This window comes from Musa acuminata, chromosome BXJ3-1 (assembly GCF_036884655.1).
Source record: "Musa acuminata AAA Group cultivar baxijiao chromosome BXJ3-1, Cavendish_Baxijiao_AAA, whole genome shotgun sequence".
Lineage (NCBI taxonomy): Eukaryota > Viridiplantae > Streptophyta > Magnoliopsida > Zingiberales > Musaceae > Musa > Musa acuminata.
The window spans coordinates 42,184,102-42,211,275 of record NC_088349.1 but is presented as its reverse complement, the minus strand read 5'-3'; the positions used below and the strand labels follow the sequence as shown (position 1 = coordinate 42,211,275).

Sequence of the window (27,174 nt, the reverse complement as noted above, 5' to 3'; positions counted from 1 at the left end):
CTTGGGTTAATATGTTGGGAATGGTTAATATTTTGACTTTTCGAGATGGTGCAAAGAAAATATTCGAACCTCAACTTTGAGCAAACTTTATAACCGTCATATTGTTTTTGCGAAACCAGGCTTATACAACTTCCCTAAGGCAAATATGTTGTGAATGGTCAATAAAATTTGTAGACGGTGCATAAAAAACCGATTGAACCTTGACTTTGAGCAATCTTTGTCCGTCACGTTTTTCTGTGAAACCATTCTCATAGGACTTCCCTAGGGTAAATATGTTGGGAATGATCAATTTTTTGAATTTTTGAGAAAGTGCACAAAGAACCTATCAAACCTTGACTTTGCACAAAATTTATGACCGCCACGTTTTCTTACGAAGCCCAGCATATACGACTTCCCGAAGGCAAATATATTGGGAATTGTCAATATTTTAAATTTTTGAGAGGGAGCACAAAAAACCGATCGAACCTTCACTTTTTGCAAACTTTATTACCGTCACGTCTTTTGGCAAAACCCAGCATAAACAACTTCTCTAGAGCTAATATGTTTGGAATGGTCAATATTTCGAATATTCGAGACAGTGCACAAAAAAACTGATCGAACCTCGACTCTGCGTAAACTTTATAACCATCAAATTTTGTTGCATAACCAAGCTTATACAACATCCATAGAGCTAATATGTTGGGAATGGTCAATATTTTGAATTTTCGAGATGGTGTGCGAAAAGCAATCGAACTTCGATTTTTCGCAAAATTTATGGCTGTCACATTTTTTTCCCAAACTATGCTTATACTGACTACCCTAGGGCAAATATGTTGGGAGTGATCAATTTTTTGAATTTTTGAGTCGATGCGCAAAAAATCGATCGAACCTCGACATTGCAAAAACTTTATAACTATCACGTTTTTTTTCTGAAACTATGCTCCTACGACATCTCATGGACAAAATATGTTTGGAATGATCAATTTTTTGAATTTTCGAGATAGTGAATAGAAAACCGATCCAACATTGACTTTATTCAAATTTATGACTATAAGTGTGTTTTTGAAACCAAGCTTTTACAACTTCCTTAGGGCTAATATATTTGGAATGACTAATATTTTGAATTTTCAAGATGATGCGCAAAAACTATTCGAACCTAAACTTTGTACAAACTTTATGACCGTTACTTTTTTTTGCGAAAACTGGCTTATACAACTTCCATAATGCTAATATGCAGGGAATTGTCAATATTTTGAATTTTTGAGATGGTGCGCAGAAAACCAATTGAACCTTGACTTTGCGTAAACTTTATGACTGACACTATTTTTTGTGAAACCATGCACAAACAAATTTGCTACGGCAAATAAGTTGATAATAATCATTTTTTTGACTTTTCGACACTGTGCAAAAAACCGATCGAATCCCGACGTTGCACAAACTTTATGACGACCATGTTTCTTGCGAAACTAAGCTTATATAACTTCTTGTTTTTGCCAATTGACACACTCGGCATTGCTATACATGTCTCTCCACATCTCTATACATTACGAAAACTTTATGACCGTTACTTTATGGTGAATAGAAAACTGTTCGAACCAAGCTTTTTCTGCTCACAAAACTGACCGAACCTGGACTATGCGCAAACTTTTTTATAAACATGTTTTTTTGGCAAAACCAGGCTCAAACAACTTCCATAATGCTAATATGCTGGGAATTGTCAATATTTTGAATTTTTGACGTTGTACGCAGAAAACCAATTGAACCATGACTTTGCGCAAATTTTATGACTGACACTATTTTTTGTGAAACCTTGCACAAACAACTTTGCTAGGGCAAATAAATTGATAATGATCAATTTTTTCAATTTTCGAGACTGTGCAAAAAACCGATCAAATCCAGACGGTGCACAAACTTTATGACGGCCAAGTTTTTTACGAAACTAAGCTTAAACAACTTATTGTTTTTGCCAAATGTCACACTCGGCATTGCTATACATGTCTCTCCACATCTCTAAACATCTTAGGCCCAATAGAAGTTTGATTGAACAAGAGCAAATCTAAGCTTAAACAACTTTCCGAAAGCTTATAAAAGGGGAATTGTCAATATTGTAAATTTTTTAGAGGGTCCACAAAAAACAATCGATTCTCAGCTTCGGGCATTCTTTATGACCCTCATTTTTTTTTGTGAAATTAAGCTTAACAACTTCCCTTGGGAAAATGTGTTGGGAATGGTCTGTATTTTAAATTTTCGAGATAATACACAAAATACCAATCGAGCTTCGACTTTGCAAAAAATTTATGATCGTAATATATTTTTTTTTAATCCAGGCTTTTACAACTTTCCCTAGGGCTAATATCCCAATGATTGATAGTTCTCGGCTAGAGAAGACGTAGGCAGGCGACACTTGCGATAGGCGGCGAGAAGCGACTGAGTGCAAGGGCACCTCACGGGCAGCACGCGCTCCCGCGCCATCTTTGGCGGGTGCGAGGGTGACTTGTGGCAGGGGCGATGGTTGCTTCTCCCTAGGGCTACCTACTTGGCTCGTACAAATTTTATTGGGTTAATATGTTGGGAATGGTCAATATTTTGACTTTTCGAGATGGTGCAAAGAAAATATTCGAACCTCAACTTTGACCAAACATTATAATCGTCATATTTTTTTTGCGAAACCAGGCTTATACAACTTCCCTAAGGCAAATATGTTGGGAATGGTCAATAAAATTTGTAGACGGTGCATAAAAAACCTATTGAACCTTGACTTTGTGCAATCTTTGCGATCGTCACGTTTTTTTGTGAAACCATTCTAATAGGACTTCCCTAGGGTAAATATGTTGGGAATGATAAATTTCTTAAATTTTTGAGATGGTGCACAAAGAACCTATCACACCTTGACTTTGCACAAAATTTATGACTGCCACATTTTCTTACGAAGCCCAGCATATACGACTTCCCAAAGGCAAATATATTGGGAATTGTCAATATTTTATATTTTTGAGAGGGAGCACAAAAAACCGATCGAATCTTCACTCTTTGCAAACTTGATTACCGTCACGTCTTTTGGCAAAACCCAGCTTAAACAACTTCTCTAGAGCTAATATGTTTGGAATGGTCAATATTTCGAATATTCGAGACGGTGCACAAAAAACTGATCGAACCTCGACTCTGCGTAAACTTTATAACCGTCAAATTTTGTTGCATAACCAAGTTTAAACAACATCCATGGAGCTAGTATGTTGGGAATGGTCAATATTTTGAATTTTCGATATGGTGTGTGAAAAACAATCGAACATCGATTTTTCGCAAAGTTTATGACTGTAACATTTTTTTCCTAAACTATGCATATACTGACTACCCTAGGATAAATATGTTGGGAGTGATCAATTTTTTGAAATTTTGAGACGATGCGTAAAAAATCGATCGAACCTCGACATTGCAAAAACTTTATAACTATGACGTTTTTTTTCTAAAACTATGCTCGTACGACATCTCATTGACAAAATATGTTTGAAATGATCAATTTTTTGTATTTTCGAGGTAATGAATAGAAAACCGATCCAACATTGACTTTATTCAAAATTTATGACTATAAGTTTCTTTTTGAAACCAAGCTTTTACAACTTCCTTAGGGCTAATATGTTTGGAATGGTTAATATTATGAATTTTTAAGACGATGCGCAAAAACTATTTGAACCTCGACATTGTACAAACTTTATGACCGTTATTTTTTTTGCCAAAACTGGCTTATACAACTTCCATAATGCTAATATTCTGGGAATTGACAATATTTTAAATTTTTGCGATGGTGCGCAGAAAACCAATTGAACCTTGACTTTGCGCAAACATTATGACTGACACTATTTTTTATGAAACCATACACAAACAAATTTGCTAGGGCAAATAAGTTGATCATGATCAATTTTTTGAATTTTCGAGACTGTGCAAAAAACCGATCGAATCCCGACGTTGCACAAACGTTATGACGGCAATGTTTCTTGCGAAACTAATCTTATATAACTTCTTGTTTTTGCCAAATGACACACTCGGCATTGCTATACATGTCTCTCCACATCTCTAAACATCTTAGGCCCAATAGAAGTTTGATTGAACAAGAGCAAAACTAAGCTTAAACAACTTCCCAAAAGCTAATAAAAGGGGAATTGTCAATATTGTAAATTTTTTAGAGGGTCCACAAAAAACAATCGATTCTCCGCTTCGGGAAATCTTTATGACCGTCATTTTTTTTTGTGAAACTAAGCTTAACAACTTCCCTTGGGAAAATGTGTTGGGAATGGTCTGTATTTTAAATTTTCGAGATGATGCACAAAAAACCAATCGAGCTTCGACTTTGCAAAAACTTTATGACTGTTATATATTTTTTTTTAATCCAGGCTTTTACAACTTTCCCTAGGGCTAATATCCCAATGATTGATTGTTCTCGGCTAGAGAAGAGGTAGGGAGGCGACCCTTGCGATAGGCGGCGAAAAGCGACTGAGTGCAAGGGCACCTCACTAGCAGCACGCGCTCGCATACCCTCAATGGCGAGTGCGAGGGTGACTTGTGGCAGGGGCGATGGTTGCTTCTCCCTACGGCTACCTACTTGGCTCGTACAAATTTTCTTGGGTTAATATGTTGGGAATGGTCAATATTTTGACTTTTCGAGATGGTGCAAAAAAAATATTCGAACCTCAACTTTGAGCAAACTTTATAACCGTCATTTTTTTTGCGAAACCAGGCATATACAAGTTCCGTAAGGAAAATATGTTGGGAATGGTCCATAAAATTTTTAGACGGTGAATAAAAAATCGATCGAACCTTGACTTTGCGCAATCTTCATGACAGTCATGTTTTTCTGTGAAACCATTCTCAAAGGACTTCCTTAGGGTAAATTTTTGGGAATGATCAATTTTTTGAATTTTTGAGATGGTGCACAAAGAACCTATCACACCTTGACTTTGCACAAAATTTATAACTGCCACGATTTCTTACGAAGCCCAGCATATACGACTTCCCGAAGGCAAATATATTGGGAATTGTAATAATTTAAATTTTTGAGAGGAAGCACAAAAAACCGATCGAACCTTCACTCTTTGCAAATTTGATTACCGTCACGTCTTTTGGCAAAACCCAGCTTAAACAACTTCCCTAGAGGTAATATGTTTGGAATGGTCAATATTTCGAATATTCGAGACGGTGCACAAAAAACTGATCGAACCTCGACTCTGCGTAAACTTTATAACCGTCAAATTTTGTTGCATAACCAAGCTTAAACAACATCCATGGAGCTAATATGTTGGGAATGGTCAATATTTTGAATTTTCGAGATAGTGAATAGAAAACCGATCCAATATTGATTTTATTCAAAATTTATGACTATAAGTTTGTTTTTGAAACCAAGCTTTTACAACTTCCTTAGGGCTAATATGTTTGGAATGGTTAATATTTTGAATTTTCAAGACGATACGCAAAAACTGTTCGAACCTCGACTTTGTACAAACTTTATGACCATTACTTTTTTTTGCGAAAACTGACTTATACAACTCCCATAATGCTAATATGCTGGGAATTGCCAATATTTTGAATTTTTGAGATGGTGCGCAGAAAACCAATTGAACCTTGACTTTGCGCAAACTTTATGACTGACACTATTTTTTGTGAAACCATGCACAAACAAATTTGCTTGGGCAAATAAGTTGATAATGATCAATTTTTTGAATTTTCAAGACTTTGCAAAAAACCAATCGAATCCCGACGTTGCACAAACTTTAAGACGGCCATGTTTCTTGCGAAACAAAGCTTATATAACTTCTTGTTATTGCCAAATGACACACTCGGCATTGCTATACATGTCTCTCCACATCTCTAGACATTGCGAAAACTTTATGACCGTTACTTTATGGTGAATAGAAAAATGTTCGAACCAAGCTTTTTCTGCTCACAAAACCGACGGAACCTGGACTATACGTAAACTTTTTTATTAACATGTTTTTTTGCAAAACCAGGCTCAAACAACTTCCATAATGTTAATATGCTGGAAATTGTCAATATTTTGAATTTTTGAGATGGTGCGCAGAAATCCAATTGAACCATGACTTTGCGCAAACTTTATGACTGACACTAATTTTTGTGAAACCTTGCACAAACAACTTTGCTAGGGCAAATAAATTGATAATGATCAATTTTTCGAATTTTCGAGACTGTGCAAAAAACCGATCAAATCCCAACGTTGCACAAACTTTATGACGGCCATGTTTCTTGCGAAACTAAGCTTATACAACTTCTTGTTTTTGCCAAATGACACACACGGCATTGCTATACATGTCTCCTCATATCTCTAAACATCTTAGGCCCAATAGAAGTTTGATTGAACAAGAGCAAAACTAAGCTTAAACAACTTCCCGAAAGCTAAAAAAAGAGGAATTGTCAATATTGTAAATTTTTTAAAGGGTCCACAAAAAACAATCGATTCTCATCTTCGGGCAATCTTTATGACCGTCATTTTTTTTTGTGAAACTAAGCTTAACAACTTCCCTTGGGAAAATGTGTTGGGAATGGTCAGTATTTTAAATTTTCGAGATGATGCACAAAAAACCAATCGAGCTTCAATTTTGCAAAAAACTTTACGACCGTAAAATATTTTTTTTTAATCCAGGCTTTTACAACTTTCCCTAGGGCTAATATTCCAATGATTGATAGTTCTCGGCTAGAGAAGACGTAGGGAGGCGGCGAGAAGCGACCGAGTACAAGGGCACCTCACAGGCAGCATGCACTCCCGCGCCATCTATGGCGGGTGCGAGGGTGACTTGTGGCAGGGTCGATGGTTGCTTCTCCCTAGGGCTACCTACTTGGCTCGTACAAATTTTCTTGGGTTAATATGTTGGGAATGGTTAATATTTTGACTTTTCGAGATGGTGCAAAAAAAATATTCGAACCTCAACTTTGAGCAAACTTTATAACCGTCATATTGTTTTTGTGAAACCAGGCTTATACAACTTCCCTAAGGCAAATATGTTAGGAATGGTCAATAAAATTTGTAGACGGTGCATAAAAAACCGATTGAACCCTGACTTTGAGCAATCTTTGTCCGTCACGTTTTTCTGTGAAACCATTCTCATAGGACTTCCCTAGGGTAAATATGTTGGGAATGATCAATTTTTTGAATTTTTGAGATAGTGCACAAAGAACCTATCAAACCTTGACTTTGCACAAAATTTATGACCGCCACGTTTTCATACGAAGCCCAGCATATACGACTTCCCGAAGGCAAATATATTGGGAATTGTCAATATTTTAAATTTTCGAGAGGGAGCACAAAAAACCGATCGAACCTTCACTCTTTGCAAATTTGATTACCGTCGCGTCTTTTGGCAAAACCCAGCTTAAACAACTTCCCTAGATCTAATATGTTTGGAATGGTCAATATTTCGAATAATCGAGACGGTGCACAAAAAACTGATCGAACCTCGACTCTTAGTAAACTTTATAACCGCCAAATTTTGTTGCATAAACAAGCTTAAACAACATCCATGGAGCTAATATGTTGGGAATGGTCAATATTTTGAATTTTCGAGATAATGTGCGAAAAACAATCGAACTTCGATTTTTCGCAAAGTTTATGACTGTCACATTTTTTTCCCAAACTATGCTTATACTGACTACCCTAAGGTAAATACGTTGGGAGTGATCAATTTTTTGAATTTTTGAGACGATGCGCAAAAAATCGATCGAACCTCGACATTGCAAAAACTTTATAACTATCACGTTTTTTTTCTGAAACTATGCTCGTACGACATCTCATTGACAAAATATGTTTGGAATGATCAATTTTTTGAATTTTCGAGATAATGAATAGAAAACCGATCCAACATTGACATTATTCAAAATTTATGACAATAAGTTTGTTTTTGAAACCAAGCTTTCATAACTTCCTTAGGGCTAATATGTTTGGAATGGTTAATATTTTGAATTTTCAAGACGATGCGCAAAAACTATTTGAACCTCGACTTTGTACAAACTTTATGACCGTTACTTTGTTTTACGAAAACTGGCTTATACAACTTCCATAATGGTAATATGCTGGGAATTGTCAATATTTTAAATATTTGAGATGGTGCGCAGAAAACCAATTGAACCTTGACTTTGCGCAAACTTTATGACTGACACTATTTTTTGTGAAACCATCCACAAACAAATTTGCTAGGACAAATAAGTTGATAATGTTCAATTTTTTGAATTTTCGAGACTTTGCAAAAAACCGATCGAATCCCGACGTTCTACAAACTTTATGACGGCCATGTTTCTTGCGAAACAAAGCTTATATAACTTCTTGTTTTTGCCAAATGACACACTCGGCATTGCTATACATGTCTCTCCACATCTCTAGACATTGCGAAAACTTTATGACCGTTACTTTATGGTGAATAGAAAACTGTTCGAACCAAGATTTTTCTGCTCACAAAACCGACCGAACCTGGACTATGCGCAAACTTTTTTATTAACATGTTTTTTTTGCAAAACCAGGCTCAAACAATTTCCATAATGCTAATATGCTGGGAATTGTCAATATTTTGAATTTTTGATATGGTGCGCAGAAAACTAATTGAACAATGACTTTGCGCAAACTTTATGACTGACACTATTTTTTGTGAAACCTTGCACAAACAACTTTGCTAGGGCAAATAAATTGATAATGATCAATTTTTTGAATTTTCGAGACTGTGCAATAAACCGATCAAATCACGACGTTGCACAAACTTTATAACGGCCATGTTTCTTGCGAAACTAAGCTTATACAACTTCTTGTTTTTGCCAAATGACACACTCGGCAATGCTAGACATGTCTCTCCACATCTCTAAACATCTTAGGCCCAATAAAGTTTGATTGAACAAGAGCAAAACTAAGCTTAAACAACTTCCCGAAAGCTAATAAAAGGGGAATTGTCAATATTGCAAATTTTTTAGAGGGTCCACAAAAAACAATCGATTCTCAGCTTCGGGCAATCTTTATGACCGTCATTTTTTTTTGTGAAAGTAAGCTTAACAACTTCCCTTGGGAAAATGTGTTGGGAATGGTCTGTATTTTAAATTTTCGAGATGATGCACAAAAAACCAATCGAGCTTCGACTTTGCAAAAACTTTATGACCGTAATATATTTTTTTTTAATCCAGGCTTTTACAACTTTCCCTAGGGCAAATATCCCAATGATTGATAGTTCTCGGCTAGCGAAGAGGTAGGGAGGCGACCCTTGCGATAGGCGGCGAATAGCGACTGAGTGCAAGGGCACCTCTCGGGCAGCACGCGCTCCCGTGCCATCAATGGCGGGTTCGAGGGTGACTTGTGGCAAGGGCGATGGTTGCTTCTCCCTTGGGCTACCTACTTGGCTCGTACAAATTTTCTTGGGTTAATATGTTGGGAATGACCAATATTTTGACTTTTCGAGATGGTGTAAAAAAAATATTCGAACCTCAACTTTGAGCAAACTTTATAACCGTCATATTTTTTTTGCGAAACCAAGCTTATACAACTTCCCTAAAGCAAATATGTTGGGAATGGTAAATAAAATTTGTAGACAGTGCATAAAAAACCGATTGAACCCTGACTTTGCGCAATCTTTATGACCGTCATGTTTTTCTGTGAAACCATTCTCATAGGACTTCCCAAGGGTAAGTATTTTGGGAATGATCAATTTTTTTGAATTTTTGAGATGGTCCACAAAGAACTTATCACACCCAGACTTTCCACAAAAATTTATGACTGCCACGTTTTCTTACGAAGCCCAGCATATAAGACTTCCCGAAGGCAAATATATTGGGAATTGTCAATATTTTAAATTTTTGAGAGGGAGCATAAAAAACCGATCGAACCTTCACACTTTGCAAACTTGATTACCGTCACGTATTTTGGCAAAACCCAGCTTAAACAACTTCCCTAGAGCTAATATGTTTGGAATGGTCAATATTTCGAATATTCGAGACGGTGCACAAAAAACTGATCGAACCTTGACTTTGCGTAAACTTTATAACCGTCAAATTTTGTTGCATAACCAAAGCTTAAACAACATCCATGGAGCTAATATGTTGGGAATGGTCAATATTTTGAATTTTCGAGATGGTATGCGACAAATAATCGAACTTCGATTTTTCGCAAAGTTTATGACTGTCACATTTTTTTCCCAAACTATGCTTCTACTGACTACCCTAGGGCAAATATGTTGGGAGTGATCAATTTTTTGAATTTTTGAGACGATACGTAAAAAATCGATCGAACCTCGACATTGCAAAAACTTTAAAACTATTACGTTTTTTTTTTTAAACTATGCTCGTACGATATCTCATGGACAAAATATGTTTGGAATGATCAATTTTTTGAATTTTCGAGATAATGAATAGAATACCGATCCAACATTGAATTTATTCAAATTTAAGACCATAAGTTTATTTTTGAAACCAAGCTTTTACAACTTCCTTCGGGCTAATATGTTTGGAATGGTTAATATTGTGAATTTTCAAGACGATGCTCAAAAACTGTTCAAACCTCGACTTTGTACAAACTTTATAGCCGCTACTTTTTTTTGCAAAAACTGGCTTATACAACTTCCATAATGCAAATATGCTGGGAATTGTCAATATTTTGAATTTTTGAGATGGTGCGCAGAAAACCAATTGAACCTTGACTTTGCGCAAACTTTAAGACTGACACTATTTTTTGTGAAACCATGCACAAACAAATTTGCTAGGGCAAATAAGTTGATAATGATCAATTTTTTAATTTTCGAGATTGTTCAAAAAACCGATCGAATCCCGACGTCTACAAACTTTATGACGGCCATGTTTCTTGCGAAACAAAGCTTATATAACTTCTTGTTTTTGCCAAATAACACACTCGGCATTGCTTTACAAGTCTCTCCACATCTCTATACATTGCGAAAACTTTATGACCGTTACTTTATGGCGAATAGAAAACTGTTTGAACCAAGCTTTTTCTGCTCACAAAATCGACCGAACCTGGACTATGCGCAAACTTTTTTATTAAAATGTTTTTTTGCAAAACCAGGCTCAAACAACTTCCATAATGCTAATATGCTGGGAATTGTCAATATTTTGAATTTTTGAGATGGTGCGCAGAAAACTAATTGAACCATGACTTTGCGCAAACTTTATGATTGACACTATTTTTTGTGAAACCTTGCACAAACAACTTTGCTAGGGCAAATAAATTGATAATGATCAATTTTTTGAATTTTCGAGACTGTGCAATAAACCGATCAAATCACGACGTTGCACAAACTTTATGACGGCCATGTTTTTTGCGAAACTAAGCTTATACAACTTCTTGTTTTTGCCAAATGACACACTCGGCATTGCTAGACATGTCTCTCCACATCTCTAACAATCTTAGGCCCAATAGAAGTTTGATTGAACAAGAGCAAAACTAAGCTTAAACAACTTCCCGAAAGCTAATAAAAGGGGAATTGTCAATATTGTAATTTTTTTAGAGGGTCCACAAAAAACAATCGATTCTCAGCTTCGGGCAATCTTTATGACCGTCATTTTTTTTTGTGAAAGTAAGCTTAACAACTTCCCTTGGGAAAATGTGTTGGGAATGGTCTGTATTTTAAATTTTCGAGATGATGCACAAAAAACCAATCGAGCTTCAACTTTTCAAAAACTTTATGACCGTAATATATTTTTTTTTAATCCAGGCTTTTACAACTTTCCCTAGGGCTAATATCCCAATGATTGATAGTTCTCGATTAGAGAAGAGGTAGGGAGGCAAACCTTGCGATAGGCGGCGAGAAGCGACTGAGTGCAAGGGCACCTCACGGGCAGCACGCGCTCCCGTGCCATCAATGGCGAGTGCGAGGGTGACTTGTGGCAGCGGCGATGGTTGCTTCTCCCTTGGGCTACCTACTTGGCTCGTACAAATTTTCTTGGGTTAATATGTTGGGAATGGTCAATATTTTAACTTTTCGAGATGGGACAAAAAAAATATTCGAACCTCAGCTTTGAGCAAACTTTATAACCGTCATATTGTTTTTGCAAAACCAGGCTTATACAACTTCCCTAAGGCAAATATGTTGGGAATGGTCAATAAAATTTGTAGACGGTGCATTAAAAACCGATTGAACCTTGACTTTGCGCAATCTTTATGACCGTCATGTTTTTCAGCTAAACCATTCTCATAGGACTTCCCTAGGGTAAATATTTTGGGAATGATCAATTTTTTGAATTTTTGAGATGGTGTACAAAGAACCTATCACACCTTGACTTTGCACAAAATTTATGACTGCCATGTTTTCTTACGAAGCCCAGCATATACGACATCCCGAAGGTAAATATATTGGGAATTGTCAATATTTTATATTTTTGAGAGGGAGCACAAAAAACCGATCGAACCTTCACTCTTTGCAAACTTGATTACCGTCACGTCTTTTGGCAAAACCCAGCTTAAACAACTTCCCTAGAGCTAATATGTTTGGAATGGTCAATATTTCGAATATTCGAGACGGTGCACAAAAAACTGATCGAACCTCGACTCTGCGTAAACTTTATAACCGTCATATTTTGTTCATAACCAAACTTAAACAACATCCATAGAGCTAATATGTTGGGAATGGTCAATATTTTGAATTTTCGAGATGGTGTGCCAAAAACAATCGAACTTCGATTTTTCGCAAAGTTTATGACTGTCACATTTTTTTCCCAAACTATGCTTATACTGACTACCCTAGGGCAAATATGTTGGGAGTGATTAATTTTTTAAATTTTTGAGATGATGCGCAAAAAATCGATCGAACCTCGACATTGCAAAAACTTTATAACTATCACGTTTTTTTTCTGAAACTATGCTCCTACGACGTCTGATGGACAAAATATGTTTGGAATGATCAATTTTTTGAATTTTCAAGATAGTGAATAGAAAACCGATCTAACATTGACTTTATTCAAAATTTATGACTATAAGTTTGTTTTTGAAACCAAGCTTTTACAACTTCCTTAGGGCTAATCTGTTTGGAATGGTTAATATTTTGAATTTTCAAAACGATGCACAAAAACTGTTCGAACCTCGACTTTGTACAAACTTTATGACCGTTACTTTTTTTTGCGAAAACTGGCTTATACAACTTCCATAATGCTAATATGCTGAGAATTGTCAATATTTTGAATTTTTGAGATGGTGCGCAGAAAACCAATTGAACTATGACTTTGCGCAAACTTTATGACTGACACTATTTTTTTGAAACCATGCACAAACAAATTTGCAAGGGCAAATAATTTGATAATGATCAATTTTTTGAATTTTCGAGACTGTCCAAAAAACCGATCAAGTTCCGACGTTGCACAAACTTTATGATGGCCATGTTTCTTGCGAAACTAAGCTTATATAACTTCTTGTTTTTGCCAAATGACACACTCGGCATTGCTATACATGTCTCTCCATATCTCTAGACATTGCGAAAACTTTATGACCGTTACTTTATGGTGAATAGAAAACTGTTCGAACCAAGCTTTTTCTGTTCACAAAACCGACCGAACTAGGACTACGCACAAACTTTTTGATTAACATGTTTTTTTGCAAAACCAGACTCAAACAACTTCCATAATTCTAATATGCTGGGAATTATGAATATTTTAAATTTTTGAGATGGTGCGCAGAAAACCAATTGAACCATGACTTTGCGCAAACTTTATGGCTGACATTATTTTTTGTGAAACCTTGCACAAACAACTTTGCTAGGGCAAATAAATTGATAATGATCAATTTTTAAAATTTTCGAGACTGTGCAAAAAACCGATAAAATTCCGACGTTGCACAAACTTAATGACGGCCATGTTTCTTGCGAAACTAAGCTTATACAACTTTTTGTTTTTGCCAAATGACACACTCGGCATTGCTATACATGTCTCTCCACATCTCTAAATTTCTTAGGCCCAATAGAAGATTGATTGAACAATAGCAAAACGAAGCTTAAACAACTTCCCGAAAGCTAATAAAAGGGGAATTGTCAATATTATAAATTTTTTAGAGGGTCCACAAAAAACAATCGATTCCCAGCTTCTGGCAATCTTTATGACCGTCATTTTTTTTTGTGAAACTAAGCTTAACAACTTCCCTTGGGAAAATGTTTTGGGAATGGTCTGTATTTTAAATTTTCGAGATGATGCACAAAAAACCAATCGAGCTTCGTCTTTGCAAAAACTTTATGACCGTAATATATATTTTTTTTAATCCAGGCTTTTACAACTTTCCCTTAGGCTAATATCCCAATGATTGATAGTTCTCGGCAAGAGAAGAGGTAGGGAGGCGACCCTTGCGATAGGCGGCGAGAAGCGATTGAGTGCAAAGGCACCTCACGGGCAGCATGCGCTCCCGTGCCATCAATGGCGGGTGCGAGGGTGACTTGTGGCAGGGGCGATGGCTGCTTCTCCCTAGGGCTACCTACTTGGCTCGTACAAATTTTCTTGGGTTAATATGTTAGGAATGGTCAATATTTTGACTTTTCGAGATGGTGTAAAAAAATATTCGAACCTCAACTTTGAGCAAACTTTATAACCGTCATATTTTTTTTGCGAAACCAGGCTTATACAACTTCCCTATGGCAAATATGTTGGGAATGGTCAATAAAATTTGTTGACGGTGCATAAAAAACCGATTAAACCTTGACTTTGCGAAATCTTTATGACCGTCATGTTTTTCTGTGAAACCATTCTCATAGGACTTCCCAAGGGTAAGTATTTTGGGAATGATCAATTTTTTGAATTTTTGATATGGTCCACAAAGAACCTATCACACCTTGACTTTCCATAAAAATTTATTACTGCCACGATTTCATACGACGCCCAGCATATACGACTTCCCGAAAGCAAATATATTGGGAATTGTCAATATTTTAAATTTTTGAGAGGGAGCACAAAAAACCGATCGAACCTTCACTCTTTGCAAACTTGATTACCGTCACGTCTATTGGCAAAACCCAGCTTAAACAACTTCCCTAGAGCTAATATGTTTGGAATGGTCAATATTTCGAATATTCGAGACAGTGCACAAAAAAACTGATCGAACCTCGACTCTACGTAAACTTTATAAACGTCAAATTTTGTTGCATAACCAAGCTTAAACAACATCCATAGAGCTAATATGTTGGGAATGGTCAATATTTTGAATTTTCGAGATGGTGTGCGAAAAGCAATCGAACTTCGATTTTTCGTAAAGTTTATGACTGTCACATTTTTTTCCCAAACTATGCTTATACTGACTACCCTAGGGCAAATATGTTGGGAGTGATCAATTTTTTGAATTTTTGAGTCGATGCGCAAAAAATCGATCGAACCTCGACATTGCAAAAACTTTATACATATCACGTTTTTTTTCTGAAACTATGCTCCTACGACATCTCATAGACAAAATATGTTTGGAATGATCAATTTTTTGAATTTTCGAGATAGTGAATAGAAAACCGATCCAACATTGACTTTATTCAAATTTATGACTATAAGTTTGTTTTTGAAACCAAGCTTTTACAACTTCCTTAGGGCTAATATGTTTGGAATGGTTAATATTTTGAATTTTCGAGATGATGCGCAAAAACTATTCGAACCTCAACTTTGTACAAACTTTATGACCGTTACTTTTTTTGCGAAAACTGGCTTACACAACTTCCATAATGCTAATATGCAGGGAATTGTCAATATTTTGAATTTTTGAGATGGTGCGCAGAAAACCAATTGAACCTTGACTTTGCGCAAACTTTATGACTGACACTATTTTGTGTGAAACCATGCACAAACAAATTTGCTACGGCAAATAAGTTGATAATGATAATTTTTTTGAATTTTCGACACTGTGCAAAAAACCGATCGAATCCCGACGTTGCACAAACTTTATGACGGCCATGTTTCTTGCGAAACTAAGCTTATATAACTTCTTGTTTTTGCCAAATGACACACTCGGCATTGCTATACATGTCTCTCCATATCGCTAAACATTATGAAAACGTTATGACCGTTACTTTATGGTGAATAGAAAACTGTTCGAACCAAGCTTTTTCTGCTCACAAAACCGACCGAACCTGGACTATGCGCAAACTTTTTTATAAACATGTTTTTTGGCAAAACCAGGCTCAAACAACTTCCATAATGCTAATATGCTGGGAATTGTCAATATTTTGAATTTTTGACATTGTGCGCAGAAAACCAATTGAACCATGACTTTGCGCAAACTTTATGACTGACACTATTTTTTGTGAAACCTTGCACAAACAACTTTGCTAGGGCAAATAAATTGATAATGATCAATTTTTTCAATTTTCGAGACTGTGCAAAAAACCGATCAAATCCCGAAGGTGCACAAACTTTATGACGGCCAAGTTTTTTGCGAAACTAAGCTTAAACAACTTATTGTTTTTGCCAAATGTCACACTCGGCATTGTTATACATGTCTCTCCACATCTCTAAACATCTTAGGCCCAATAGAAGTTTGATTGAACAAGAGCAAATCTAAGCTTAAACAACTTTCCGAAAGCTTATAAAAGGGGAATTGTCAATATTGTAAATTTTTTAGAGGGTCCACAAAAAACAATCGATTCTCAGCTTCGGGCATTCTTTATGACCCTCATTTTTTTTTGTGAAATTAAGCTTAACAACTTCCCTTGGGAAAATTGTTGAGAATGGTCTGTATTTTAAATTTTCGAGATAATGCACAAAATACCAATCGAGCTTCGACTTTGCAAAAAATTTATGATCGTAATATTTTTTTTTTTAATCCAGGCTTTTACAACTTTCCCTATGGCTAGTATCCCAATGATTGATAGTTCTCGGCTAGAGAAGAGGTAGGGAGGCGACCCTTGCGATAGGCGGCGAGAAGCAACTGAGTGCAAGGGCACCTCACGGGCAGCACTCGCTCCCGCGCCATCTTTGGCGGGTGCGAGGGTGACTTGTGGCAAGGGCGATGGTTGCTTCTCCCTAGGGCTACCTACTTGGCTCGTACAAATTTTCTTGGGTTAATATGTTGGGAATGGTCAATATTTTGACTTTTCGAGATGGTGCAAAGAAAATATTCGAACCTCAACTTTGACCAAACTTTATATCCGTCATATTTTTTTTGCGAAACCAGGCTTATACAACTTCCCTAAGGCAAATATGTTGGGAATGGTCAATAAAATTTGTAGACGGTGCATAAAAAACCTATTGAACCTTGACTGTGAAACCATTCTAATAGGACTTCCCTAGGGTAAATATGTTTGGAATGATAAATTTTTTGAATTTTTGAGATAGTGCACAAAGAACCTATCACACCTTGATTTTGCACAAAATTTATGACTGCCACATTTTCTTACAAAGCCCAGCAGATACGACTTCCCAAAGGCAAATATATTGGGAATTGTCAATATTTTATATTTTTGAGAGGGAGCACAAAAAACCGATCGAATCTTCACTCTTTGCAAACTTGATTACCGTCACGTCTTTTGGCAAAACCCAGCTTAAACAACTTCTCTAGAGCTAATATGTTTGGAATGGTCAATATTTCGAATATTCGAGACGGTGCACAAAAAACTAATCGAACCTCGACTCTGCGTAAACTTTATAACCGTCGAATTTTGTTGCATAACCAAGCTTAAACAACATCCATGGAGCTAGTATGTTGGGAATGGTCAATATTTTGAATTTTCGATATGGTGTGTGAAAAACAATCGAACATCGATTTTTCGCAAAGTTTATGACTGTAACATTTTTTTCCTAAACTATGCATATACTGACTACCCTAGGGCAAATATGTTGGGAGTGATCAATTTTTTGAATTTTTGAGACGATGCGTAAAAACTCGATCGAACCTCGACATTGCAAAAACTTTATAACTATGACGTTTTTTTTCTAAAACTATGCTCGTACGACATCTCATTGACAAAATATGTTTGAAATGATCATTTTTTTGTATTTTCGAGGTAATGAATAGAAAACCGATCCAACATTGACTTTATTCAAAATTTATGACTATAAGTTTCTTTTTGAAACCAAGCTTTTACAACTTCCTTAAGGCTAATATGTTTGGAATGGTTAATATTATGAATTTTTAAGACGATGCGCAAAAACTATTTGAACCTCGACATTGTACAAACTTTATGACCGTTATTTTTTTTGCGAAAACTGGCTTATACAACTTCCATAATGCTAATATGCTGGGAATTGTCAATATTTTAAATTTTTGCGATGGTGCGTAGAAAACCAATTGAACCTTGACTTTGCGCAAACATTATGACTGACACTATTTTTTGTGAAACCATGCACAAACAAATTTGCTAAGGCAAATATGTTGATAATGATCAATTTTTTGAATTTTCGAGACTGTGCAAAAAACCGATCGAATCTCGACGTTGCACAAACTTTATGACGGCCATGTTTCTTGCGAAACTAAGCTTATATAAGTTCTTGTTTTTGCCAAATGACACACTCGGCATTGCTATACATGTCTCTCCACATCTCTAGACATTGCGTAAACTTTATGACCGTTACTTTATGGTGAATAGAAAACTATTCGAACCAAGCTTTTTCTGCTCACAAAACCGACCGAACCAGGACTACGCGCAAACTTTTTGATTAACATGTTTTTTTGCAAAACCAGGCTCAAACAACTTCCATAATTCTAATATGCTACGAATTGTCAATATTTTGAATTTTTGAGATGGTGCGCAGAAAACTAATTGAACCATGACTTTGCGCAAACTTTATGACTGACACTATTTTTTATGAAACCTTGCAAAAACAACTTTGCTAGGGCAAATAAGTTGATAATGATCAATTTTTTGAATTTTCGAGACTGTGCAAAAAACCAATCAAATCCCCACGTTGCACAAACTTTATGACGGCCATGTTTCTTGCGAAACTAAGCTTATACAACTTCTTGTTTTTGCCAAATGACACACTCGGCATTGCTATAAATGTCTCTCCACATCTCTAAACATCTTAGGCCCAATATTGAACAAGAGCAAAACTAAGCTTAAACAACTTCCCGAAAGCTAATAAAATGGGAATGTCAATATTGTAAATTTTTTAGAGGGTCCACAAAAAACAATCGATTCTCAGCTTCGGACAATCTTAATGACCATTATTTTTTTTTGTGAAACTAAGCTTAACAACTTCCCTTGGGAAAATGTGTTGGGAATGGTCTGTATTTTAAATTTTCGAGATGATGCACAAAAAACCAATCGAGCTTCGACTTTGCAAAAACTTTATAACCGTAATATATTTTTTTTTAATCCAGGCTTTTACAACTTTCCCTAGGGCTAATATCCCAATGATTGATAGTTCTCGGCTAGAGAAGAGGTAGGGAGGCGACCCTGGCGATAGGCGGCGAGAAGCGACTGAGTGCAAGGGCACCACACGGGCAGCACACGCTCCCGTGCCCTCAATGGCGAGTGCGAGGGTGACTTGTGGCAGGGGCGATGGTTGCTTCTCCCTAGGGCTACCTACTTGGCTCGTACAAATTTTCTTGGGTTAATATGTTAGGAAAGGTCAATATTTTGACTTTACGAGATGGTGCAAAAAAAATATTCGAACCTCAACTTTGAGCAAGCTTTATAACCGTCATATTTTTTTTGCGAAACCAAGCTTATACAACTTCCCTAAGGCAAATATGTTAGGAATGGTCAATAAAATTTGTAGACGGTGCATAAAAAACCGATTGAACCTTGACTTTGCGCAATCTTTATATCCGTCATGTTTTTCTGTGAAACCATTCTCATAGGACTTCCCTAGGGTAAATATTTTGGGAATGATCAATTTTTTGAATTTTTGAGATGGTGCACAAAGAACCTATCACACCTTGACTTTGCACAAAATTTATGACTACCACGGTTTCTTACGAAGCCCAGCATATACGACTTCACGAAGGCAAATATATTGGGAATTGTCAATATTTTAAATTTTTGAGAGGGAGCACAAAAAACCGATCGAATCTTCACTCTTTGCAAACTTGATTACCGTCACGTCTTTTGGCAAAACCCAGCTTAAACAACTTCCTTAGAGCTAATATGTTTGGAATAGTCAATATTTCGAATATTCGAGACGGTGCACAAAAAACTGATCGAACCTCGACTCTGCGTAAACTTTGTAACCGTCATATTTTGTTCATAACCAAGCTTAAACAACATCCATGGAGCTAATATGTTGGGAATTGTCAATATTTTGAATTTTCGAGATGGTGTGCGAAAAACAATCGAACTTCGATTTTTCGCAAAGTTTATGACTGTCACATTTTTTTCCCAAACTATGCTTATACTGACTACCCTAGGGCAAATATGTTGGGAGTGATTAATTTTTTGAATTTTTGAGATGATGCGCAAAAAATCGATCGAACCTTGACATTGCAAAAACTTTATAACTATCACGTTTTTTTTCTGAAACTATGCTCCTACGACATCTCATGGACAAAATATATTTGGAATGATCAATTTTTTTAATTTTCGAGATAGTGAATAGAAAACCGATCCAACATTGACTTTATTCAAAATTTATGACTATAAGTTTGTTTTTCACACCAAGCTTTTACAACTTCCTTAGGGCTAATATGTTTGGAATGGTTAATATTTTGAATTTTCAAGACGATGCGCAAAAACTGTTCGAACCTCGACTTTGTACAAACTTTATGACCGCTATTTTTTTTTGCGAAAACTAGCTTATACAACTTCCATAATGCTCATATGCTGGGAATTGTCAATATTTTGAATTTGTGAGATCGTGCGCAGAAAACCAATTGAACCTTGACTTTGCGCAAACTTTATGACCGACACTATTTTTTATGAAAACCATGCACAAACAAATTTGCTAGGGCAAATAAGTTGATAATGATCAAAATTTTGAATTTTCAAGACTGTGCAAAAAACTGATCGAATCACGACATTCCACAAACTTTATGACGGCCATGTTTCTTGCGAAACTAAGCTTATATAAGTTCTTGTTTTTGCCAAATGACACACTCGGCATTGCTATACATGTCTCTCCACATCTCTAAACATCTTAGGCCCAATAGAAGTTTGATTGAACAAGAGCAAAACTAAGCTTAAACAACTTCCCGAAAGCTAATAAAAGGGGAATTGTCAATATTGTAAATTTTTTAGAGGGTCCACAAAAGACAATCGATTCTCAGCTTTGGGCAATCTTTATGACCGTCATTATTTTTCGTGAAACTAAGCTTAACAACTTCCCTTGAGAAAATGTGTTGGGAATGGTCTGTATTTTAAATTTTCGAGATGATGCACAAAAAACTAATCGAGCTTCGACTTTACAAAAACTTTATGACCGTAATATATTTTTTTTTAATCCAGACTTTTACAACTTTCCCTAGGGCTAATATCCCAATGATTGATAGTTCTCGGCTAGAGAAGAGGTAAGGAAGCGACCCTTGCAATAGGCGACAAGAAGCGACTGAGTGTAAGGGCACCTCACGGGCAGCACGTACTCCCGTGCCCTCAATGGCAAGTGCGAGGGTGACTTGTGGCAGGGGCGATGGTTGCTTCTCCCTAGGGCTACCTACTTGGCTCGTACAAATTTTCATGGGTTAATATGTTGGGAATGGTCAATATTTTGACTTTTCGAGATGGTGCAAAAAAAATATTCGAACCTCAACTTTAAGCAAACTTTATAACCGTCATATTTTTTTTGCAAAACCAGGCTTATACAACTTCCCTAAGGCAAATATGTTGGGAATGGTCAATAAAATTTGTAAACGGTGCATAAAAAACCGATTGAACCTTGACTTTGCGCAATCTTTATGACCGTCATGTTTTTCTGTGAAACCATTCTCATAGGACTTCCCTAGGGTAAATATTTTGGGAATAATTAATTTTTTGAATTTTTGAGATGGTGCACAAAGAACCTATCACATCTTGACTTTGCACAAAATTTATGACTGCCACGTTTTCTTACGAAGCCCAGCATATACGACTTCCCGAAGACAAATATATTGGGAATTGTCAATATTTTAAATTTTTGAGAGGGAGCACAAAAAACCGATCGAACCTTCACTCTTTGCAAACTTGATTACCGTCACGTCTTTTGGCAAAACCCAGCTTAAACAACTTCCGTAGAGCTAATATGTTTGGAATGGTCAATATTTCGAATATTCGAGACGGTGCACAAAAAACTGATCGAACCTCGACTCTGCGTAAACTTTATAACCGCTACGTATTCTTCCCAACTTGCTTATCCTCGTGGTGCCTCTTGCACGAAGGGTTGGTCATTCCTCTGAATGCCAATCTCAGATGCCCGCTCTTCTTAGCGACTCTTTTTTCCTACATCTCCATGCCCGCTTTCCCCTAAACGGTCGCGCGTGCGGGCTGCCCTCAATGCAGTCCCTCTAAGTCCCCCACGTTTGCATGTCAAGTGTTTCTATGAGTGCTTGTCCCGCTCTGATACCATCTGTCATGGATTTAGCTGGTTTTGCCTAAGTCGTGCGGCACCGTTGCGTGTCCATCCGCAAAGGTCAGCCTCTCCGAAACATCTAATGGTCCCTTAAGACCTACAAAAGAGAAAACGGGTTAGAGAAAGCGCCTCACTCGGGATCCACAAGCAAACATTTCGAAAAACACTTGCATAGCCAATGCAAATTACAAACAGACTTTACAAGCTCTGAACGGTCGCACAACAAAGGATCCAAAATGGTCCACTATAGACCAAATATCTCTCACAAGTGTCCACATGACACAACCTTTATTTACAAGCCTAAAACGGCCACCAAACTCAACTAAAATGGGGTTGTTAAGCCTTCGACTGTCCCTCTACATGTTGTGCAACGCATGAACAAACCAAAATACACGGACATACATAAGCATTACATTAAAAGCCATGTTTACAGTTTTGCCCATGACAGACTGGTACCGAGGCGTACTGACCAATACCCCATGGTACGTGCTGTACCGAGCGGAGCTCAATACGTCGGTACGAACCGGTATTTAAAACCTTGCTCCAGGGTATTGACATTAGATTGACGGCCAGTATCAAATACTATCAAATCACCAAAGGAACCTCCTCATTGTGAGTTGTACTCCATAGTTGACCTATTGTTAGTACTACAAGGTTCGCAATACCGTACCGTACCGGAGTTTCGACCTGGGCTCGGTACCGGTACGGTACGGTATACCGAGCGGTACACCCAGGTGTACCGAGCAGTATATTCAGGCGTGCCGAGCTACAGTACTGCTACAGTGTCGGACCGGTAAGATGCGGTCCGCGTACCGAAAGCATGTCGGACCGGTACGTACCGCCCGTACCGGGCGGTACAGTCCGGTACGGCAAACCATGGTTAGTAGAGTCTTGAATGGTCAATGGACTGATGAGAGAGCTAAAAATTATGGTACAGGGATAAGAAGCAAAATATTGTCTTGTACAAAAAAGCAGCATGCAAAGTTACATCCGTAAGGAACTAACATCTTAAACTATATAAAAAGGATTGTCATCTAGTGCATACTGGATGCATATTATTCCCTAGCCAGACCTGGACCGGTCGGTACCAGTACACTGGTATGTATGAGTGAAGATGAAGGAGAAGGCGAAGGCACAGTAAAGGAAGGAAGAAAAGGAGGCAGTGGAGGAAGAGGAGAAGAGGTGTATGCGCTAGGTGGCTGTGCGCAGAGATGGTGAGTGGCGACATCACATGATGTATCCTGTGTGATTGAGATGCGATTAGGGCAAAGGTGGTGCAGAGCAACAATGTACAAGGTCATGACGTGCACGATTAGGGCAAAGGTGCAAACATATTTTTTACATTTTATATGGGCAGGTTGAACTGTCCAAAACGGGGGCAGTCCACATACTGGTTCACACACCAGGACTGTTATGTACATACCAGTCCAGGCAAAACATCATTTGTTGCTCTATGTTTGATAGAAAAGTTACATATATTGAGGTATTATACCTTGACAAACTAATAGCAAAGGACACTGATAGAAGAAAAAGAAAAGTATTGTACCTCAAAAACTTTTTGCCAAATGGCTTCTTGCCCATTGAAAGCAAGTGGTAAGTTGACCCCTTGGAGAACCATCCAATCAATTTCCTTCTCCCATCTTTCCCAACTCCACCATGCATATGAATCTTAACACAATAAAAAACAAAGTTCACAACATGGAAGAAACAAATATAAATAGCATACAACTGGGGTGTCATCCCCTAGAATGCCACCCGAGGCAGTTCCAAGGGCTGGCATTTCACATCATAAACTATGCATCAATATCTTAGCCAATTTATCCAAACACCGTAAAGGTTCTAGCAAAATCAAGGGTCGCAAGTACAAGCAACACAAACTCACACTAGAATGTTACCATCATGGACAAATATTAGCACGAGGGCATGCCAACATTATGTAAAACGAGTACAAGGGCAGCGCAAAGTAGTAAAAAGCTCACGCAATGTGTCAGTTAAAATGCACCATGCACACACATTCAATGCACCATGGAAGTGCTGGAGAAGTGAAAGCATTTACAAAATATAACCATAAACTAATTGAACTTGTTGTTATATGACAGAATTCAGTGTTTCAAGTAAATTGAACCATTTGCATTAAAAAAAGTTAACTGACAATTTAAATGGATTGACAACACTGATCTAACAACGTGTTGATGGCCGAACAGTTATGGATAGTTATTTGTTGATGACCGACAACTTGGTAGGTAGTTGCTGGAGGGGTCAATAACCAGGTAGTCAGCAGTCAAGAGGTCACCAGCAATGGAACTAAATGGCAACAAACATATGTCATGGTAACTGACTATATATTTTAGATGAGTTTAAGCATACAACAGATGATGACTCTCCATGGTCCAAAGACACTGAAATGACTATAAATCAAATGGCTCAAACTTGCCATTCTTGGAAAATGTCGCTTCCTGCTGCCCAACTAATAGTGGAGAGAAATCTATTCATGAAATTAATGATTTATTAAACATATCCTCATTTCTTTTGCGAAACAATTTTTTACTAGATGCATAATGAAGAAACATTCTAGAGAATGTAATCACTAAAAATAGCTAATTGACCTAGATGGACTTAAGGACTATGACATTCTAACAGATTTACTATCTCTTAGCACATGTTTCAGTAGGTTTAACTTCTATGATTGTAAAATGTTAGTTAGAACTTGGAGGCAACCACCATGATTGTACATGTAACATCTGCACCTATGTAGGTGCTGAATCCACATCTAGTACAAACATTTTCTGGCCCATCCAAATTTCAGTTAGAAACATATAGAAAGCACAAATATCATGAGGCTAGATTATAACAAATTATGGAGTCTGATATGCTTATAGATGGTGACAAGCAACCATGTATAAAGCCGAAAGTGGAGCAAATTAGCACTCAGTTCAGCAAATTTAATCCAAAAAAATCAAACAAAAAAATATATTTCATTTTTAAATGTGAACCTCCATTATATGCTCTGAAGTGAATGGTATAAAGAATGGAACTTCATGGAGGTTATAATCACGTTAATTTTACCTCTTTGTTCCAGCTTTCGTATTTTATTTTAACTAATAGCTATGTTGTTCAAAAACAGTGAAACTATCCATTTATTTCTCTTCTTTTGAGGATAAATAATGTACCGAAGTACATAAGATGCTCAAATAATTTGTAGTAGTATTCACTAAAATTTACGAAACTAAAAGAAAAAATGTCCTTATGCTAGCTCTCATACATACACATGCCAAAAGTTGGTTTCTTGGATTTTCAAACTAGATTAAACTCGTTTCAACTTTATGTGTAGCTTTTAAGTAATATAAAAACTAGAAAGTGAATTTCAAATAATAGCTATCAAGATGAAATTAGATACTTCTGTCTCACATTAATAGACTTCTAGACCAAACTAAGGGGGCTATTGAGCGCCAAATCAACTTAAAAAATAAATAATAAAGTAACTTACAACTGGATGTAACAGCATTCTGGTAGTAACTCAACGGAACAGGTCTTTGTACCAAAATACCAGCCGAAGGAACATGCGGAAGGGAGCCCACTTTTGGTAGAGATGACAACTGTAGACCACCGGTCTTCTCCCAAGATATGTGTATCAGACACCAGTGTTTTAAGTACCAATGGAGACCAACAGAAAGTTCCACACCACTTGTCCCTTGGATTCTGTTAAAACATTGACAGAGTATTTCAATATTGGAACACAAACCAGGAGGCACAATTACAGGATAAGCATCTGAAGTATTTTTTAAATACTTTCATATTTCACTAATTAAAAAAAAATGAAAAACCATATACAAAAACTTATAGTAGCATAATTCTGTACCAAAATTCCGATATCCATAAATCTTGATGGAAAGGAGTTCCATAAATTAGAAACAAATTTATTGGCCAAGACATCCAGATGTTGTCCCACACAATATCTTGATGGACACAGTCTAACAAACAGAACCATTAGAAGGAAGAAAGAAAGCCAACTAGATGGATTTTCAGCATCGACCAAGGAAAGCAGTAAGTAAAACCAATCAGATATAGAAGAATCAAGCTCCCTTCCATCTTTACCCAATGAATAAAAAATGTCAACAAAGTACAAAAGAATGCCTCTGCATACTGTATCCAACACAACAAATGGCAGAACATACAGAAAACACAACCAAGCTACATTTAAGTAATTTGACTCCCAACTTATTCACCCTGGTTGATGACTTGGTGCCAAATTAGCATTCAACAAGAATAAGAAGGTCACCCTCCCACATCTTATGAGGAAAAACAAAATAATAATGTAGTAAAAATTAGCATCCATCAAAAATAAGGAGGTTGCCATCATACATCTTATGAGGAAGACCAAAACAATAATGTAGTAACCAATTAACAATATTACCAATCTAGCCTTGTTTTACTAATCTTATACTTTAGCAATTTCATTGAGGACCATACTCTTCATGGATTTTTCTATATTTTGTCAGTGAAGTTCAATCTGATAAAAGAACAAAGCAAATAAGCATTTTAATCTTCAATTTACAAAATCACCAACCTATACCATCAATGAACAAAAGAATGAATCAATATAAATATGAAAAACAATTAATGGTACTTACAGTATTTCTGGGAATCCTTTTGTACTTAATGATGGATGGTTGCTAATAATGAAGCATGCTACTCCACCACATGTTTCCTTAAAAATAAGTCCAGTGAAGTGTTATCCACTTAGCAGAGAATACAGTGATGAAAAAATTGAACATTTAAATG

General features: G+C 36.8%; 1 protein-coding gene across 7 annotated transcripts in view; it reads right to left on the bottom strand.

Moving 5' to 3' along the window:
- LOC108951947 (alpha-N-acetylglucosaminidase-like) overlaps positions 1-27,174 on the bottom strand; it is a 68,714-nt gene that overhangs the window by 38,912 nt on the left and 2,628 nt on the right. For all 7 annotated transcript variants that reach the window (XM_065137225.1, XM_065137229.1, XM_065137230.1 and 4 more), the window contains 3 exons: positions 27,024-27,100; positions 25,880-26,091; positions 23,939-24,060 (listed from right to left, as the gene is read on the bottom strand). In XM_065137225.1, coding sequence (XP_064993297.1) covers positions 23,939-24,060; positions 25,880-25,897 — 140 coding nt within the window. In that variant the 5' untranslated portion in view covers positions 25,898-26,091; positions 27,024-27,100. The remainder of the gene's footprint in view (positions 1-23,938; positions 24,061-25,879; positions 26,092-27,023; positions 27,101-27,174) is intronic.